General features: G+C 31.9%; 2 protein-coding genes across 2 annotated transcripts; both read right to left on the bottom strand.

Moving 5' to 3' along the window:
- Nucleotides 1-4,800: 4,800 nt before the first annotated feature.
- On the bottom strand, nt 4,801-9,722 carry LOC116023639 (probable LRR receptor-like serine/threonine-protein kinase At1g05700). Its single transcript, XM_031264640.1, has 12 exons — nt 9,635-9,722; nt 8,981-9,551; nt 7,709-8,187; nt 7,479-7,617; nt 6,973-7,044; nt 6,792-6,863; nt 6,602-6,682; nt 6,342-6,508; nt 6,017-6,216; nt 5,790-5,916; nt 5,606-5,668; nt 4,801-5,451 (listed from the first exon to the last, which is right to left on the bottom strand). Exons 1-12 carry the CDS (start codon nt 9,720-9,722, stop codon nt 4,868-4,870), a joined length of 2,643 nt encoding a protein of 880 aa, XP_031120500.1. The 3' UTR covers nt 4,801-4,867.
- A 5,456-nt stretch (nt 9,723-15,178) lies between these two features.
- On the bottom strand, nt 15,179-21,138 carry LOC116023638 (probable LRR receptor-like serine/threonine-protein kinase At1g05700). The gene is made up of 13 exons (XM_031264639.1): nt 21,043-21,138; nt 20,425-20,956; nt 19,748-20,232; nt 19,052-19,190; nt 18,861-18,932; nt 18,426-18,497; nt 18,244-18,324; nt 17,995-18,161; nt 17,664-17,902; nt 17,418-17,544; nt 16,654-16,716; nt 16,273-16,462; nt 15,179-15,686 (listed from the first exon to the last, which is right to left on the bottom strand). The coding sequence occupies exons 1-13, from the start codon at nt 21,128-21,130 to the stop codon at nt 15,290-15,292; spliced, it is 2,652 nt and encodes an 883-aa protein (XP_031120499.1). The 5' UTR covers nt 21,131-21,138; the 3' UTR covers nt 15,179-15,289.
- Between the last annotated feature and the right edge of the window lie 909 nt (nt 21,139-22,047).

Here is a 22,047-nt window from a genome sequence, read left to right as displayed (position 1 = left end):
TAATACACAAAAAATAAACAAATAAAAAATGAACTTGTAGTGTACTAAAAATAAATTTTCAATATACTAATAATGAGCATTATGTTAGTGATCAATCTTAGCGGAACATGGTCCATGGTGCATACATAGTGATTGACCAAAAGTTGGGAAGGTGAGACATAATTTATTTATTTCTAATGTTTAATATTTTTATTATTTAAATACCAAAAGTATTTATTTACTTCAAATTTATATTTTGCATTTGTTAATATTTTTTGGAATAGAGGAAGTAATAAATATATTAAATTGTATGATACTAGCAAATATACAAATACTCCCTAATTCATATCATATCATTGAATCACAAATAATTGGGATGAAATAAATTAATCATAAATAATAATGTCAAATTCAATCCACTTGTTGTTTTGGTGAGAATTAAAATACATCACCTATTGACTATGGAATCGTTGACTTGGTGAGGTCGATCTTATTGATAATACAATCAATTATGATGCTTTGAATAATATTTGGCATTAAATATATTTTAAAATTCATACATTATATTTGAAATTTATTCTCTTTAGAACTAAGAAGCTCATATATATATACATTATATTTATTGTGATGCATGAAAACTCTTTTAAAGTAGCGTGCTTTAATTATGCATGTACAATAATTTTTTAATAAAACAAAAAAGTTTTCACAAATTTTAAAATCGTTTCATAATAAACCAAACAACTAGAAACAATGCCTAAATTGAAAAAAAAAAAAAATCAGAGAGAGAGAGAGAGAATTTAAAATTAAAGCATATTATTAATTGAAAGAACAAGTTGAGCTGATTCTGGCATTGCTGCATGCAGTGAAATCAAGTGGCAAGGAAACCAAATGACAGACAGAATTCGTTATGCGTTTTTTCTTTAAAATATAAATCCAAGTAAGCTAACATTTGACGGTTTCTTCATACTAATACAAGAAAATAACAGTTTTTGCTCAAATTTTAATTAATAATTAATTCATCAGTCCCTTGTCCTCAACCATATTTGATTCCAGAGTTATCAAATTAAATTTGTGAGATAATTCTGTTGAGAATTTTCCACAATTATTATAAAATAATAATAAATTCTCAACGAATATAAATTATTTAATTTCTCTCTATCAATAAAGACGAAAATCTAATCTGTGCGAAAGACACTTTTATTAAAACTGAATGACTTTGTCTCAGGGGTGCTAGGATGTTGATGAAGCGTCGATTTTCTATGATACAATGTATTAGTGTATTATAATAACACTATATTTAAGCACTCAAATATAATGCTTTCAGCGAACTTTGAACAAAGTAAACACTTATATATATTTAATCGGAAGTGTTCACAAAACATTTCAAGAAATTAAAAAGATTGAGAGTGTTCGTCGGAATGAAAAATAGAGTTTTGGTATTCTAAAAATCATACAAAATACATTCTATCCAATACAATGTATTTGTATGTGGAGATGGAGGAATACATTGGCACTAAGACATTCACCAATTATCCATTTTGAACATATATGAAATAATATATATACCAAATAAAACATCTCACCTAGAAAAATCTCAATCTATCTTAATCCAATTCAAATAAGAATGAAGTAGTGGATCACTGGATCATATTAAAATTTATACCAGAAAATAATCACTTTAAATTTCATTTTAAGCCAATGTTGTAAAAAACTAGTCATCAAAGTAATGAAAATGTAGACTTTACATTTTTTTTTTAACATTAAATAAAATCGAATATGAAAGAATGGGTTTGGTTTTTTTACTTTTGTCTTATTGGCTCAAGAGTCATTAATGATTTTAACTTGTTAAGACACAATATGAAATCATTTAATTTAACACATTAAAATTATTGTAACTACACCTTTACATGAACGTGTTACTAGACATATTAATAATTTGTTAATAACATACTTTTTTAGTTTTTAAATATTTTTATTTAGAACAACAACACCAATAGTAATAGTATACTAATCATAATAATATTCATCATCATCATCATCATCATACTCGGGGCTTAGCGTATAGTAGTTGGTTCGTCACCTGACTTAAAAGTCATATAACTGGAGACGTTAGCGATTTACATCTGTAGAGACTTTAAGGGCAGGATCCTGTGGACTTATTGTTGTTGTTGTTGTTATTTATTCAAACGAAACTAAACTTTCTATTAACCAAAAAACCTTTTAAAACTTTTGATAATTCATAATAATCATGTACTACTACTATTCTTATTAATTAAAAAAAATTGTACTTTTAAAGTTTAATTTGTCTCTTCAATAAAATTATTATTAGAATTAGAATATAATAAGTGGGAAGAAATTTATATCCCTAATCGTCCACCTACCATTTTCCATATTCAAAAGCATAGAGAGAATACATGTGCTTCGATTCTTGTTTTATTCATTTTTTGACAGCCTAATATTCATCTTCTGCCTAACAACTTGCACATAAATTACTCGTAAAATAATTGACCAAAAAGTGTTTAATATATGTACATTGTCAGCCAGTAATAGTGCACTGTGCACAACATTAAATTAGAGGCCGGTGATTAGGTGAATTATTGAGCATAGTAATTAACTCGAAAAATTATATATGTACAACAAAATAATAAATAAATTACATGCATATTGAAAACTATTAATAGAATTTTGCTAAGAAATCCTTAATGTAACTTTATAGTTATGAAGAATTGAAGGTGAAGTGGTGAGGAATAAAGGGTACGCTACATAGGTTATTACTTGAGAGTGAGAAATTTATTTTTGGATGAAAATGATTAGAAAATTAAAACGTTCTCAATTTATTTTTTTGCATATAGATGAAGATTCAAGAACTCGTTGAATATAGTATGTGTTTATAGCTATTTTCTCAATCAAATGAAGCACAAAAAGCTAATATCACCTCCACTAAGGTTCAAAGTCGCCCCCTATGTGAGGGTGCAACCGGGTGCCACTAGATCACAAGATCTTTGGCTTTTAATGAGATTTAATTCTAATGGAATTCATACTTACGAATATTTTTTGAAATAATAAATTATTTGAGACTTTCAATTGATTGTGCTTAGTTTTGATGGGCAAGGTATATATTAACCAAACGGATTGTAACAACAAAGGGGCAAGCCCAACCAACTTAGTGGGACAACTGGTTTAAAGATTTTAAGTTTGACCTTTTGTGAGAGCAATCTATTGGTACGTCTTCTTGGTGAGTCAGTCAATTATAAACAACGTAACATAAACTGGTGTACCTCATTGTAATCTTTTGCAAATTAAAATCTCAGTGAGAGCTTCACCCTAGGAGTGTAACAACAAAGATATGGATGGTTTTCATTTACATGACCAAATTATTGGGCACTAATATTTTAATTTTAAAATAAGTGGCACATGCATGCAAAGCAATTCGAACTTAAAAGGAAATTGTATTAATTGTCACCATGCATACTTAAAGATTTTTGTAGTAATTAATTAATAGGAAATGAACTTTTATTCCTGAATTATTAGGAAATAATATTTTTCATTAATCAAATTGCTAGGAAGCATATACGGTGAAAAGTGTTGAAAAAGAATAGCAAAAATAAGTATTTTAAGTGGTCATCATTTTGATGTATTAATTTGAGTGACATAATAAACGTTAGCTTTTTATCATGTAATACAACTATTAAAAAAAAAGGTACTATTACTATTGCTCAGAGATTATACTAGTCATTACTTTATGCTAGATGTTATTATAATTTGAGCTTATGAGATTTGCCTTCATCTGTCCTTCGCTAGAAACTATGAAAGAGAAGAAAAAGAAAACTGAAAAAGTGTGAAATGAAGCCGGAGTTTTATGCAGATGATTGGGCCCGATCATATGACTTGGACAGTTGGACGGATACGAGGAACATTAAGTTGGTGCAACACTTATACTATAGACCCGGTTTATCTTGTAAGGTGGACTCATCACAATTTATATATTGAATATTCACAATTCAAATTGTGAACATTTCGTATACATGTAAGTTGCGAATATTCAGTACGTAAATTGCGTACTTTGGATTCGGATTCACATGATAATTTACCAATTTGGTGTGAGTGGTCTTCATTTGGTTTGGGCCTTGTAAGAGCATTTGGACACATCAAAACATTTGTGCCTTAAATCGGCCTACTGGCCGAGAATTATGGCTGCAGCTGTGACTGAACCAATTAATCGTTATATCGTGAACCAGAGTTCAATCTGTAAGGTGAACTCTAATCCAAAACGATGTTGTTTTATAACGAATATAAAGTGTGTCCTTTTTTATTTCATGTAATAAAAGGATTAAAAGCCAATGTTGATACTACATATGCATAATTTGCTAGCTACAAGTACATATATAATAGGTCAACTGCCGGTACATACTATGTTAAAAAATTATAACAATATTTAACATTGTATAGTGGATCACTGATACAAATTAATTTTTACTATATTTCAAGTTTATTTTTAGATAATACACTAAAAAGAAATGTGTATCAAAATATAATAAATTCACTGAAAATGAACTAATAGTACAATAAAAATGAACATATTGTATACTAAAAATGAACTTACACGCATGCCAATTATTGCATGCATGATATATTGAAAGGCATGGGCAAATAATATTAAACGCATCGATCAGTTTTAATTTCAAAACTTAAAACAAGAAATTCTGCATTCCACAAACTTGATGCATTATATATGCTTTACATCCAAGGTACACACTCCAGCTTATTGTGGGAAACTTGAAATTAAATATAACACACACTAATTAAAAGGCCGGTATTAATTCAAGTAAAAAAAATAAAAATTGAATTGATAAAGTATGAAATCGGAGTTGAATATGACGATGAGCCACTACCTTGCCACGGGCCCAGATTCTAAGTCAAAAGTGGCTATAGACGAATTATTGATCGAACTTTGTGAACTTGTGCCCTGTCTGGCCATTTCCGTTGCCAAACATTCCTTCAACTCATTCACAACCACATTCATGGTGGGTCTTTGGTCGGCATCTTGAGACACACAAGCCATTGCAAGCTCCACAGCTTTCCAAGCCGAATTAACGTCAAACTCGCCCAGTAACCTGGGATCAACTACGTCCTTAATGTCCCCATTCTCCAGCGTGGTTGTGACCCAATGAGTAATATGTTCTTGGTCAGGAGCTTTCCCTATTATTGCAGGTTGACTTGTGATTATTTCCAAAATAACAACACCGAAACTGAACACGTCACTCTTTTCAGTTATGTTATAATCAGGGTCTAAGTATCCTAGAGTGCCGGCAATATTTGTTGAGATATGAGTGCCATTTTCGGTTGGAAAAGCTCGTGATAAACCAAAATCTGCTATTTTCGCTTGGTATTTTTCATTGAGCAGGATATTTGTGCACTTGACATCTCTGTGCACTATGGGTGGCTTGCAACCATGGTGAAGATACTCCAAACCTATCACGTAATTTCAAGTTTAGGTCAGAGATGTAACTCAATCATGCCCAAATTAAACATGAATAGTCAAAACTCAAAATTTGATTGGTTTTAAAAAATATAAATTCAAAATCCATAGATCTCTAATTTTTTGAACTCAAACCAGAATACTCACCTTGAGCAGAATCTACAGCGATTTGGAGTCTGTCCCGGAAGCTTAGAACGTTATGGTTTCCAGCTGTGACCAGGAAAAATGATCAAACTTATATTCTTAGACTAATAATTAACGTTAATTTAAGGTCTAATGTTTCCATTTGAAAAAAAGATGATGATCATATATTATATATATTGATATATACCTGAGAGATGCTGGTGTAAATTTCCATTGGCCATGAATTCATAGATGATCCCAATGTTTGTGCCCTCAATGCAGTACCCCACAAGGGACGTCAAGTTTTTATGATGAACATTCATTAGAACGTTGGCCTGTAAATTAAAACCAAATCTCTCAATTTACTGAGAATAAAATCATATATATATATATATATATATATATATATATATATATATATATATATATATATACTTCAGCTTGAAACTCCTTGAAGCCTTGGCCTGAGGTTGATGACAGCATCTTGACTGCAACTGGGGTACCATCTATACTCCCATAGTAAACCGTTCCAAATCCACCTTTACCAAGTACTCTCTCAAAGTTGTTTGTAATCTCTCTGATTTCTGCGAAACTATATCGTCGATTCTTGGTGTGTAAACCATCAACTTTTGCTTCTGATCATGATATATTCAATGTAAGTTAGAAAAATATATATTTAACTTTGAAAGTAAAAGATTGCATATGGAAATTTAATTTTTTTTTTGAAATATGGAAATTTAATTTTTAGTAATATATATACCTCTTTGTTTTCTCCATTTAATGATCAAAAGGATGCCAACTATTGCCAGCACTAGTAGCAGTACAGCGGCCACCGATGCTACAACCGGAACGACGACGTTTTTCTTCTTCTTGTCGTCGCAGGAACCATTTTGGCAGCTATTCGTACTGGAGCCCACACTCTCAATGCTGACAGATAAACAAGAATGTGTTACGTTACTCCTGCACTATATAGTACCTAGCTTAACGCTAAAAATGATCTATAAAGCAAATTAATTAAACCTCAATGTTAAGTTTCCTTGTTTCGATTTCTGAAGCAGTTTTGCCGGGACAGGCCCTGAGAAGTTGTTTCCACTTAAATTTCTGCAATTTAATTCCACAAAATAATTCAAAATTTCATCACTATTTGTCAATTTTCTCTTTAATTTGCATATATCAACAAAATAATAATAAAGGTTTATAATTTACTTACAGAACACTGAGCGAAGGCAGTTGAGATAGAAAATCAGGTATAGGTCCAGTCAAATTATTGTTGGATAGATCTCTGAAATATAAATTAAACTACGTATTAATCTCAGCTTGCTTGTTCCTCAATCAATCAGTAAAAACTGAAGGAATATAATGATTGCACATGCATAATATACAGTACTTACATGACTTGTATCATTTTAAGGTCTGATATGTAAGGAGATATTGATCCGGTCAACCCACTCGATGACAAATTCCTAAATTTAAATTATACAGCTCAGTAATGAATATGAAACTCAAAATAATAATAATAATAATAATAATAATAATAATAATAATAATGGAACATTGCATTTTTGGTCATTTTGTTATACCTGTGGTATATAATTCGTTTGTGAGTTATACGTGTAACAATCTTCAAGCCTTAAATTAGGAGTGAAATCACGATTTTAGTCTCTCGGAGACTATTTTTACCACTAATATGTCACTTAATAAAATGACTGATTTAGCCTTTCACGAACTAAAATCTTCACTTTGTGTGGAATATAAGCGTTAAAGATTGTCATGTATATAGAGGGCCTGAATCTCTAAACAGACATAACTGGATAACCAAAAATTTAACTTTCTCTAATAAATAATAATAATAATAATAATAAGAATAATAACGGGGGAAAATAGTATATATACATACATGGATGTGATTCTTGGGGGACTGAAGCCAGGATAGTTACATTTGATACCAATCCACGCATAAGACGCCGGAGAACAAGGGTCTCCTTGCCAATTCTTGCCCACCCCATAAACTGACTTGATGTTAATCATGGCCGCAGCTGATGAAATTATTTAACAAATTAAAACGTGATCAAACGGTTTAGACTAAAATTAAATAAATCACAGTTCAAGTAGTGGACTTATATATACCATCGTTGTCATCGGTCAGAGGTACATTGAATTCTTTCAAGTAATAAACCTCAAGAGCGTTGATGATGGGAGGAAGCGTGGAGTTTTGGGTCTTATTGAGGGAGAAATGGTACTCAGTGCGATTGCTGTCTGGTGTTTTGCCGAACAACGTTGTAGCCCTCAAATACGGCGGCGCAATGGGACCAAAGTAAAATTCGCCGTTAAGGTAGATATTGAATTCTCGGGTTTGGTTGGGTTTAAGTTCTTGGATTTCGGCAAAGGACATGTAGATGTAGAGTTTATCCGAGGAACTGTTTGTCGGCCACCAGAACGTCAACGGCTTCGTTGGATCCGACGGCACAAGTCCCGTGTTCATTACCCCCGGCGGCACCTTGAAGAAGTTTGTGTTTCTGACGGTCACGGTTGATGTAGTGTTTACTGGTGTAGCAGTAGCCATGGTAAACGGCACCCACATACGGTCAAACACATCGTCCTTGTACCTATAAACATGACAATATATATAGTTAGAATTTAAGATTTAGGCCTTATTGGTAAATAATCAGTCTATCAGTCAATTTTAACTTATTTGATCATTATTAATTGTTTAATTTGGTTAAAAAATTAATATAAGTGTTTTGTTAATAAGTTTTTTGTAACTCCAAAATACTAAAATTCAAAAGGCTACTCAAAGTCACATTTTCAATTAACTTTTTGAAAAAAGAAATTATACCAAAACAGCTATCAGCTAACAGCTAATTTACCAAACACCTATCTACAATCAGCTAATGTTATCAATTAATCATACCAATCAGTTAACAAATATAAGCTAACAACCATTTACCAAATAGGGCCTTAGTAAAACCCAACCAATTTCGTTTAGCTGTTTACTTGGTAATCACAAGATTATGACTTTTAATTAGGGTGGCATCTTGATCTTTTGCCTACAAGACGAAATTCCTCGATCAGAAATTGTGGAGGTGGTAAATCACAGAGACTCATTGGTCCTTTAGGTTGGAGGATTGGTGTCTACATAGAATCTACCACATTGGGTACTGTGTAATTCCACACTGTCTTTGCCCAGGCCTCAATCTGCTACTAAGAAACTAATTGAGCTATGTGTGTAGTGGGCTTGCTGGTGCCTATTAGCCTTCTTATTAATTTACTTTTTTGTAATTTTTTGTCAGCTAAGATAAAAAATGACACTTAATCAATGCATTCACTCAGATAATGGTTGCAAATTTTTCCAGTGACTCAAATAAAGGATTTAAGATTGATTGAATAAGTGTAACCCACCTGAGAACTTGTGTAGCCATGGAGCCTATATCAAACCGTATGTTCATCATCAAAGATCCGCCGGAAACAGTAGGGTACATAGAATTGTTGAGAGGGCGGAGCTCGAGGGCGGAGATGAAGGGCGTGCCGAGCCCCGTGTTGACAAGGCACACATGTACGAGGTCGGAGTAAGGAATATGCACGATCTCCTTGTCCACAGAAATAATATCGTACTTGGGATCAAACTTCACGGTGTCCCAATACTCGACACCGAGGTGGACATCGAACTGCGGGAGCTGTTTATCGGCATTGCCGTCGTAGTTTCCATAGAAGAATCTAGCCCGTATCAAGTACTTATTGAGCTTCCCTTGAGCCGGCCGCAACGTGTAGCAGTTCCTAATCCCTTGAGGAAACGTGGTGAGAGCTATCAACTGTCTGTCGATGACAAGATCCTTGTAATACGGTGACACAATTTTGCCGACGGCGTTGTCGTTGTCGCCGATGAAGGTCGCATCCGATATGTAATTTAAGCCTGTTTTGCTGTCGGTATAGTTTTCGCCCCTGGGAGTCCCGCAATCTAAACTTATAAAGCCTGAGAGGAAATGAATTAAAAAACAAACAAAGATGATAGGAATTGAGACGCATATATATAAATTTGTATATATATATAGCTACCTGCTTGAGGATCTTGGGAAAGAACAACTATGGATGAAGTAAAGCAAAGAAGCAATAGTGAAATGAGAAGGCTCCTTAACAGTTCCATCGTCTATCGGCTTTGAGGTAGCTTAAGAAAATGGAAGAAACTGCTTAACTTAAATTAAGAAAGCGCTCCTCTCTATAATACTGTTTTGAGGCCAGCATATATGCAATTTCCAGTGTCTCAGCTCATACAGACGTGTGTTGACTTGCTTTATTATTGTCGGATGATTATTGTCTCAATTGGGCGGATGGAGCATTTCTGGTAACTACAAGATTTTAAATTCAATAATTTTTTTGTTTTTTTTTTAAATAAATTTATTTGAGTTGTTCAGTTATAGGCGACTAGGTTAATTTCTCTCTTTGTGATTATTTACCGGTTAGGGTTACAGGATGGATTTTATCTAAAGTGTACCTTCGAATAGCGGTTGACGACTTTCTAATCAAATGATGATTGTCTAATTGAAATATATCAAATTGTGGTCCTAAATTTATAGGTGACAGTTCACTTTTAGTCCTTCATCAGCAACAAAATCGTTGAAATATTGTTAAATACAAAGACATTTCAATCTTTTTTATACAAAGTATGTTGAACCGGTATATTTTTTATGTTTTTTTAAACATTCATAATTGAAGACCGAAATGTTATTGTATTTAACGATATGATATTTAAACTGATTTGTTGATAAATGACCAAAAATGACCATGTCACAATAATACTAGGACCAAAAGTGAATGTTCTAATAAAAGAGGACTAAAAGTGGATTATCACCTATAAATCTAGGACCAAAAATGGAATTAACTCATAAATTTAACTTTACAATTATGATCATTGCAATTGAACAATCGGTGGCTCGGTGCATATATTTATGGACAAAATTGAAAATATATTACTTCATTAATATTTTAAATAAAATCTTTAAGATAAGGTAAAAAGAACAATGTTTGTGGGATAGAGGGGAATAAATATGTTATATTATATGATAACTAACTCATATATCATAAAAATGAATCACAGATAATTTTTAAATAATTAAGATGAAATAAATTACTCATAGATAATGAAGTAAAATTTGATTCACTTGTACTAGAGAACTAAACTCATGTACCTAGCTGCTACCTGGTGATCATGGAGTCGGTTGACCTAATGAGGTCTCATTCATAATACAATTAACATAAAATTTCAGGACTTGTTATATGAGCATTGTGACATTATCACATTAACCTCTCAATTTTTGTATGTTAATTTAATCACGTTTAATTAGCCACATTACAACTTTGTTAATACTGTCATATTTAGTCACCTATTTCAAATTTCATGAATCCACATAACTTTTATTTTTTGGACAATTTTATAATTTCACAATTTTAATATTTTATTCCTTATTAAAAAGCACTCATAAACAATAAACTTAAACATAGAAAAAGAAAACTAATATTCTCAAAAAAAAAAAGAAAAAAAACTAATTCTTTCATTTAAAATGTCTATCGAAATATTATTTATTATATCTTTATGAATGATTTTACTACTAGTTAAATGTAAAATTGCCTAATTGTCCTAAATATTAGTATTAATTGTAACAAAGGATTAAATGTAGTAACGTTAGCAATGTTAACTAGTGTAGTCAAATTAAAAATTATGGACTAAATGCGATGTGACAATATCACTAAAATCTTGAGACTAAAATTTTGTACAACTAGTTACCATACTTTAAATAATAGGCATTAAATATATATTTAAAATTGTATACATTGTACTTGTAAAATATTCCCCCATAGAAATTAAAAGCTCATATGGGTTTACTAGATAATATATTGAAACAACCAAGTCAACTCTTTTTTATTTTATTTTTCATTTACTTCATTCTTTTGGCTTGTATAGCATGTTCTCAGTTTACTGGATCTTGTTTATGGTTTTGCATGAGATTGTGTGGACCGTTAGGAGATACGGAAGTGATGTTATTTTCAAGCATATTCATTCTTTGACTTGCACGTATTAATGTCTTTTTTATTTTTCGCTTTCTTATTTTTTACAATTTATAGATCTGACGATGACTTAATAATAATAAAAGTGTTTTTTATTTGAGTCACTTAGTTATGGTTAATTTAAACCGGTTTACCATTTTGTAGTTCTTTAATGGCTATAATGATAAGGTTATCATGCGAATTTCACTCAGAGTACATTGTACACCTTCGGATAGCATTTAAGAATTTTTCTGTAAAAAAAAAATAACAATAAAAATAATAATAAAACAATTATGCTTCTTCATAAATCACTAATGATAAATTAATTACAAATTAAATATAATTGTACACCTCGATATTATAACTTTTAAACTCGAAATTACCCAGGACAACTCTAACCATGTTGGTCAAACTGTTAGCTTTATAGCTATAATATAACTAGCTACAATACTTCAGGTTTGACCCTTAACGGAAGTGCGCGCTATATTAGTCTTTTTAGTTTGAATTAATCAATTATGAACCAGTTAGTCTGATTTACTTCTTTGTGGACCTTTGACAAGCTAAAGTCACACGGCACAATTTACTTAATGTACACTTTCGAATAATGAGCGTACGTTTTTTTTTACTATAAAAACTCCTAATTATTTAAAATCATAGAATTTCCACCTTTTACATTTGGTCAAAAATATTATCCATATGGACAGTTCTATTATCTAGCTTCTTCACCTTCACTAGATGATACCACCCTGCAATTATTTTCTCTCTATATATATATATGTGTGTGTGTGTGTAGTTTACTAAATACAACGAAGTGATTACTATATATCCAGATGGATGTTGACTGATAATATATGTATGTTAAATATAGTGCAAGTATGAATTAAATAGAATTTAAAATGAAAGCATTATATTCATTGAAATTAAGAAGCTAAGATGCTGAGTCTGGCATTACTGCATGCAGTCAAAGTCAACCGGCAGTATTCTCTGCATTATGCATTCCACTACTCAGAATTAAAGCTTCCTTAACGCGGAAATGTGTTTTTATTTTATTTATTTTTTCTTTTTTAAAATCCAAGTGAGCTGACTTTGACTGTTTCTTCACAATTATTGAATAATATAATCCGTAATAAATATCATGAAAACATACATTAATTAAATTCGTAAACGCCGAAATTATTATTGAAGAAAGTCCACTATATCAGCTGGAGAGCTGCTTCATATCAAAAGCATACAGATTTCAGAGAATTTTGTGCCTCAATTCATTCCTGACAGCCTAATATATTGTCTTCTTCCCACCAACTTGCACATATATAAATTCAAATAATTGGACAAAAAAGTCTTGAATATATGTGCTTTGTCAGATAAATCGTGCACCGTACTTTCGTAGTAGTAGTGCCCCGAATTAGAGGTGAATTATTGAGTAAAGAAATTATTACGTGATTAAATTATGTACAAATATTCAACAAATCAATTACAGTACATAATAGTGTACTATATATTTGTCAGCTGATATTTATGACCGAGTCATGAATGCATTAGTTATAAGATACTCCGTATATATAAATCTGTCTTTCGTGTACATTTGAAATGATTCAAGATTAAACTTGAATTCTCACATTTAAAGCTTGTAACAAACTTATATGGTTTATTCTCAAAAAAACAAACTTATATGGTTATTAGGTTATGAACTAGGACCTAGGTGGTATTTGAATTTAAAAATTAAATGTAACCAACTTTTTAATTTAAAGAACAAGCTTTTTTTTAGAATTTGGAAACATTGGGTTGTGTTTAGTAGTTTTTCATTCACGACTTTTTTGATTGTTTGTTAAAAAAATTGCAAATGTACTAATAAATCTAGATAAAAATTTGTGTGGTAAGGTAAAATTCATATTGAAAACTGTAATACTAATCAGAAATAAAATGTTTATTATTTATACGAGAAAGTGTAATACTTTTACATTTGTATTTTAAAATATTACATTTTCTATTATAAGTAACAAACACTTGCCAACATTACTTATAATGGGAAATGTAATATTTTTGATAAAAAAAGTAGGGATAAAGTACAAATAAACCATTGTACTATTTGGAAAAAAGCAATTAGGCCATCGAACTCAAATAACCTCCAAATAAGCCATTGAACTTGGTAAAAAAGAGCAATTAAACCACTAAACCCGTAAAAAAGAGCAATTAACATTTTTAACAAGTTAACTTCAGATTAAAGTACAAATAAGCCACTAAACTATGTAGGAAACATCAACTAAGCCATCAAACTCAAATAACTCCCAAATAAGTCACTTTTTTCGTTAATTTCATTTTTTGCCTTAAATTTATAGGTGACATTTCAGTTTTAGTCATTTTTTATCTGAACATCCTTATTTATTTTTTTCCTTTTTTTTTAAAGAGTTATGGCCAAATATTTATTTAAACAAATAAAAAATATTTAAAAAAATTTTAAAAAAAATTAATTTGCCCCTGGGCAAATCAATTTTTTTTTTAATTTCTTAATTTTTTTATTTGAATGAATAAATATTTGGCCCATAACTCATAAAAAAAAAATAATAAGGATGTTCGGATAAAAAAAATGACTAAAACTGAAATGTTACTTATAAATTTAAGTCAAAAAAATGAAATTAACTTGTAAAAAAAAAGTAAAAAAAAAAAAGTGACTTATTTGAGAGTTATTTGAGTTTGATGGCTTAATTGATGTTTCCCAAATAGTTCAGTGGCTTATTTGTATTTTAACCTGAAGTTAACCTGTTAAAAATGTTAATTGCTCTTTTTTACGGGTTTAGTGGCTTAATTGCTCTTTTTTACCAAGTTCAATGGCTTATTTGGGTGTTTTTTGAGTTCGATGGTCTAATTGCTATTTTCCCAAATAGTACGATGGCTTATTTGTACTTTATCCCAAAAAAGTAATACTTTTACATCCTCAAAAGTATTACAATTTCCCTTATAAGTAACAAACACTATATTCCTTATTAGTACTTCGTATTACACTTTTCAGTATAACTATTACATTGTTATATTGACATCCGCAAAACAGTCCCACACAAATGTGAGTCATAATCTATTATTTATTTTACTTTCTCCATATATATCACTATATCAGTTTTTCATTTTTCTAAATTTATATAAAAATAATAATATTAAATAATTCTTGGGTTATTATAGTAAACACAACCCAAAATTTTGTACTTGTTTAGTAATAGTGATTGTAACACCATTTTGAGAAAAGTATGGATGATTCTGATTTACTTCACCAAATTACAGCCTTAATTACAAATATCAATTTTTTTTGGTGACCCTAATCAAGTTAGTCCAATCGGATAGTTAACTAATTATTAATCATAATTTGACTCCCAGTGAGAGCTTTCTATGGCCTTATTGATTTGAGCCGATCATAGTTCATTGTGATTCTTTGCTTATTAGAGTCACAAAACAAACTTCACTTAAAGTGCATTGACTGCCATCTTTCTCATAAACCAAAGGTATTAATTTTTTGGATGTAATTTTGGATAAATAAAATATAATGTTTATGGTCATGTATATAGATGATCTTGACATATAAATTGTCATAATAACAAGAATGCGTAGCACATGCATGCAAACCAATACAATTCAAGGATATGGTCTGAGGATAATCAATAATTGCTAGAAGTATAAATGCTATCTTGGAATAGGGTTTAAGGAAGAATGGAGATTCAAAGACATCATTCTCGTTGAATCCTCTGATTGAACCACAGGAGGATTCATCATCTCCATTAAACATTCCTTGAGCTCTGAAACCACAAAAGTCATGGTTGGCCTCTTTGTTGGCTGGGGAGAAACGCATGCAATTGCCACCTCGACACCTCTCCATGCACAATCAGCGTTGAAATCTCCACGTAACCTTGAATCCACCACTAGCCCTATTCCCCCTTTATCAAGCATGCCACTAACCCACTTGCTTACGTGAATATAATCGTTTTCTCCTAAAGCACGTCGCCCCGTGATTATTTCTAGGAGTACCACGCCAAAACTATACACATCGCTCTTCTCCGTCAATCTGCTTGACTTATAATATCTGAAAACATAGAAATTAGATAGCGTTAATGCCATTTCTTTTATCTTCTAATTAATCATACTATTCACCATGGTGATTGAAAATTAGGAAAACACTCATGATATAATCAATCAAATGAACATGTTTAAAAAAAAAAAAAAAAAAAAACTTGTGTGAGACGGGTCGAGTCGAAATGAAATGTAATATTTATACTAGCAAATGTAATATGGGAAAATGTATTTAATACTTTTAAAGGAAAATATAATACTTTTACATTTTGATGTAAAAATATTATAGTTTCCTTTATAAGTAACAAACACTTGTCAACATTACTTATAACATAAAATGTAATATTTTTTATGAAGAAAGTAATACTTTTACATCAAAATATAAAAGTATTACATTTGCCCTTAAAAGTATTACGCTTTCCTTATAAGTAACAAATATTTTATTCCTAATTAGTACTACACTTTTTCGTATAAGTATTACATTGCAAATTGACCCAACCAGACACGACCCGTCTCACAGATAAAGATACATAAGTGTGACTCTTCTAGCAATGTGTTGCAATGCAAGATTTTCAAGAATGATGGTTTGATATACATACTCGGGATCAAGATAGCCACGAGTTCCTGCCACAACCGTAGTTACATGGGTGCTACCGTCCACGGGAAAAATTCGTGACAACCCAAAATCAGCTAGCTTGGCTCGGAAGTTATCGTCTAATAAAATATTGGTGCATTTAATGTCTCTGTGTACTATAGGTGGTGTGCAACCATGATGTAGATATTCCAATCCTGTTAATAATATTCAATCACAACCAAAGTCAAATAATTTATTAACAATATTCTACTTCTAATAAATATAATTGAAATACTTAAAAGTCACGCATAGAGTCCATGCATACAATTAAAGCATATACTCCATCTCAACTAAAAGCGTAAGCTGATAGTTGGACTGCACATATTATATTTATGCTCACACATACCTTGTGCTGCATCATACGCAATTTGCAGTCTTTTTTTCCAGCTCAAATTCTGTGAACTTTTTTCTGCATCCAAAGAGAATCAATAATATATTTTTTTTACTTGCACGGCATTCATCTAGTATTATTGAAATTTATAAATATTTTTTTTCATATATTGTTGACTTTACTTTTGTTATTGATCGACTTCCATTATTGGTGGGTGTTAGTTGTCATTAGTCTGCTATATTGTGGTTTACTAGTGCATGTGTGGGGAAATTGCATAAATACTACTAAATAAAATTAAATAACACGTTGACTTGACCTAGTCTTGAGATTAAAAAACAAATCATACCAACTAGCTTAATTAGGGTTTAGACTATCAATATTTAGGGTAGTGTCAGAAGTTGTATGCTTATAATCAAACATGTTACGAGAAAAATTTTAAGAAGGATATATAGTGTTACTCATTGATAAATAAAACAATCAACTATAGATTTCGTCAAAGTTTATAAGTAGTTTAAATTTGATTATTTTTTGGACGACTCATTAGTCATGGTTGTGATCAGCCTAACTAATGATCTTCATATATAGGTTATCAATATTATCAATCGGATCAGTATCCCACCTGGTGATGAAGAATATCTTTTAAATTTCAAAAATGGCCAAAATGACAATTTTTTATATGACCCGCAAACTCCTATTTTCTAATTGCTTTTTAGTAGTCAAAAAAATGAAAATTTTCAATTGTGGGATAAACTTACGATATGATGTACATATATATATACCTGAGAGATGGTTTGCTAGGTTTCCATTTGCCATGTACTCGTAAATGATTCCCAAGTTGTGGCCATCCATACAATAACCAACTAGAGAGGTGAGGTTTTTGTGGTGAACATTTACCAGCAAACTTGCCTATATCAAAGCCAATTAATTAAGTTGATGATGAATGATAATTAAGCAAATTAAATTAGACAATAATTAGGTAGGAATTAGCTAGACATGTAAGTTGACTTGAATCTCATATATATCACCTCTGCTTGAAATTCCTTGTAGCCTTGAACTGAAGATGGTGAGAGCATTTTAACAGCAATAGGGCAATCTCCCTTGTAACCTAGGTAAACTGTCCCAAAACCACCCTTGCCTAGGATTGTCTTCAAGTTATTTGTCATTTTAAGGATACTCGAATATGTAAATTGTTGACTTTTTAATTCCAACTCCAAAGCTACTTCTTTGCCTAACATCCTCTGAGATTCAATCTTCGCAATTGGTCCTGCATTTCAATATAATTATTAATATAGTATATAAAATAATAAATATATATTATCGGCCCGTCTTAGCACAATCAGATATATCATCAGTCACCTTGTTGCTTTCTCCGTCGTACCATCCACACAATTAGTAACACAACCAAGACTCCAAACGTTAATGCACCCAAAATTGATGCCACCAGTGGAGCAACAGCCTTCTTCTTCTTCTTCTTGTCATCACTAGTATTTCCTGTGCTTGTGCTTTTATCATCTCCACCAACACTGCATATTTAAAAAAAAAAAAAGTTTTTTAAATTCAACTGCCTTCAAATGGTTGCATATAATATATACATTGTACACGTACATCAATGAGAGTGATCCATCCTTAGATTTTGCTAAGAGTTCGTGTGGAAGTGGACCGGTGAAATTATTTCCCTTCAAGTTGCTACGCAAGCACAAAGTAAATGAATTCTTGAATTAAATTAATTTTTTAAATTATCATTGGAAAATAAAAATAAAAATAAATCAATTTAAGCCATAACTTACAGCACTCTCAAGAAGGTCAGTTGAGATAGAAAACTTGGCACCTGCCCACTCAAATTATTTCCTGACAAATCCCTGATGTATGGGCACAAAAATATTAGTAATAAAGGAACAATATGTATGTGTATACACAGAGTCACAGGCACCAAATATATAATTGTAAGAATTTTTTACGGTATAAATAATATTCAATACATATAATTATAGATGATATATTTAATTATATTTGATACTATTGATAATGTGTTAATACTTTTTTTTTTTTGACAAATAATGTGTTAATACTTAATAATATGCAAGATAATTAAATATAATTGTATCATATACAACGAGTATCATAGAAAATTTTTATAATTTTATAAGTCATGCATACAATTTTAATAAATAAAAAAAAGGACATGGAAATAAGAATTTAATATAGTGGAAATGCTTGCTTACAAAGTTTGTAACATGGTTAGACCAGAAATGTCAGAAGATATATTCCCAGTTAATCCACTCATTGACAGGTTCCTGCAGATTAATTTAAAGCAAGAACAAACTAAATTTAAATATTATATATAAATAAAAATAACTATAACATTCATAACGAGATTTAATCATCGTAAAAATACAAAACAAAAAATACGTACAAGGATACAATCCTGGGAGTACCAATACTGTCAGGACTACAACTGAGACCATCCCACATATTAGCCTGGGGTATGCATGGATCGCCTTCCCAGTTTCTTTTCACCCCATACGTCGATTTAACGTTCATGATAGCATCAACTAATCAATGAAAATATAATACTCAGATTTAATTAATTATTATCATATGATGTATTCAGATATAATGAATTTTTCCGCACTAAAGCTCAGTTAGTTTCTCTATGGTAAATTATGAGTAAGGACATCTCGCGATGTGATAGTTACACGCAATATAGGGCTCTTTGTAGGCACCAAACACCAATATATACTTTGAGACACTGTGATTTACCCTCTACTATCATGTGAGGCCTATGGTTAGGTAATTTCGTTATTTGTGGGCAAGAAATATAAGTCCTGTTTAGTAAAATAGTTAGCTTATCGATCAATTTTGACTTATTTAACCACTATATATTAACTGTTTGACTTGATTAAAAAAATCAATATAAGTGTTTGATTAATTAATTTTTGTAACTCCAAAATATTAAAATTCAAAAAGTTACTCGAAACAACTTTTTCAATTAGCTAGAAAAAAAATTATATCAAACAGCTATCAATTATCAGCTAATTTATCAAACAACTAATATTATCAATTAATTATATTCTCCGACTAATGAATTTTTGTAGTATTATTGACTTACCATCTTGATCGACAGTCTGAGGGCTTAAGATTAGCTTCACCTTATAGATCTCGATGGCATTGAGCAACGGCGGAAGAGTAGAATTGCTGTTTTGGGTGAAAACGACCTGGTACGACAATCTTGTTTTCTCGGCCGCCGGACTGTAAACTGTGTAGGCCATCAGATAAGCCGGAGCAAAAGGTCCACTCCACAGCTCTCCGTTCAGATCCACTTCGAACACTCTGCTTTGGTTAGGTTTCAGAACTTGAACCTCCGCAAAATACATGTAAACGTAAAATTGGTCCGCCAAATTTTGCGCCTCCCAAGAGAAGCTTAGCCCGCTACGCGCGTTCTCCGGCACCACCGCAGTTTTCATCACCTCGGACGGCGGTCGGAAAACGTTAAAAACCTTGGTCGAGTCCACGTCTAGAGAGGTGCTTATTGCGGTCGTATTAGCAATGTCGTTGTACGGCGTCCATTCACGATCGTTCATGTCATCTCTATACCTGATTGTAGGAGTGTCAGCGAATAGAATTTTCAACGAACTATTAATAAGCCTTCATTTATATTGGTTTATTAATAAGGTAAATAAATATTAACAAATGAATACGAACAAAATTTTTAAAAATCTTAACAAACCAACAGGAACACGAACACTCCAAAATTCTGATTTACGTTTGATTTGTTAACAGTCCTACCTGATTGGTCGAGTGGAAGTGGACCCCAAATCCAACCGAGCGAAAGTCTGTAACGATCCGGCTGTCGTAGCGTACATTGTAACATTAAGGTTCCTAAGTTCAAGCGTTGAGATAAACGGAGTTCCACGGCCGGTGTTTACGAGACAGACGTGAAGAAAGTCAGAGGAGAGAACGTGAATGATCTCGAGGGAGGATGGGGATGAAGAGTTTAAGGTTACAGTGTCCCAGTAATCGACTCCGAGGTACAAATCGAATTCTGGGAGTTGGTTCTTGCCGTCGTAGTTTCCGTACCAGAATCCGGCCCTAATTAGATACTTGCTGCCCTTCCCCGGGGACGGCCGGAGGGTGTAGCAGTTTCTTGTTCCCTGGGGAAAACTACGGAGAGTTTTGAACGGCTGAGATGCGGCGGCGGAGACGGCTGAGGAGATGACTCCGGTGCCGATGAAGCCGGCGTCGGAGACGTAGTTTATTCCGGTGATAGCGTCGGTGTAGTTCGCATCTTGAGGCAGTCCACAGTCTATACTTACAAAGCCTGATAATACATACAAAAAAAATAAAAATAAAAACCAGTAATTATTTAGGTAAAAATGTAAGATAGATCGATAGAATTTGAAAAACCTGATTGGTCATCCTGGGCATGAACTGCAACGAGGAACAGGGCGACAAGACCAGTTAGAAGCATAAGAGCGAAGTCTTCAATCGCCATTTTCGACGTGTTTTGGTTGCTCTTCATAGTTTCCTAATTCCCAGTATTAATATTAATTACATGTTTGATGTTTCAATTCATCTTGACTTCATTTATTTTTTTGTTTAAGGTTGAAGTTCTTGAGGTGGAGATATGATTTTTGTGCAGAAATGATTAATTGGAAATATAATGTAAAGTTAGTCAACTGGTGGAGGTGGCCACCAATTTGGCATAGTAGCTTGTTTTTCTTTGACCAAAATAAGCATCACAAGTCTGGAAATATAAATTAAACTATCAAAGCATTGTTATGACTCTGAAAGTTGACAGAGATGTGGTTTTATTTATTATTTTTTTTATTCAAAAATTTGTGAAGCTTTTGATTGTTTGGGTCTGATTAAATGAATAATCACTAGTACAGAATAGACTAAAAATATAGGACCAGCAGCGTCCGGCGCGAAGTGGGGGCGGTGGCATTTTTGTAATTAAATTGTCCACATTTTAATTAAATTTTTTTTTAATGGCCAGCTACGTCCGAAGTTTCCAGTTCGGACGCAGCTGATCCGACTCTATCAAGCAGCTGCGTCCGAAGTTGGAACTTCGGACGCAGCTGCTTGAAGCGTGACACGTAGTTGCGTCCGAAGTTCGAAGATTAGGGATATGTGTGAACTTTAAGGAAGGAATGGCATGCACATACATGAGAAAACAATTTAATGTCAAAGATTAGCTAGCTAGCGGATAATCCTGACATTTTCAATGATCTACATGTGTTTATTAAACTCTTGGAGAGTTTTAGGCATTCTCTATAATCTATGTGTAATCAAAATATGAATGATTTAGGATAGATCTATCAATAAAGGCTATTTTTGGCTTGGCTCTGTAAAAACTTGTAGGTTATATTTTCTTACATTAAAATTGAATTTTTAAATCATTTTCAATGT

Source organism: Ipomoea triloba, chromosome 6 (assembly GCF_003576645.1).
Source record: "Ipomoea triloba cultivar NCNSP0323 chromosome 6, ASM357664v1".
Classification (NCBI taxonomy): Eukaryota; Viridiplantae; Streptophyta; class Magnoliopsida; order Solanales; family Convolvulaceae; genus Ipomoea; species Ipomoea triloba.
This window is presented reverse-complemented; position numbering and strand designations above follow the sequence as displayed.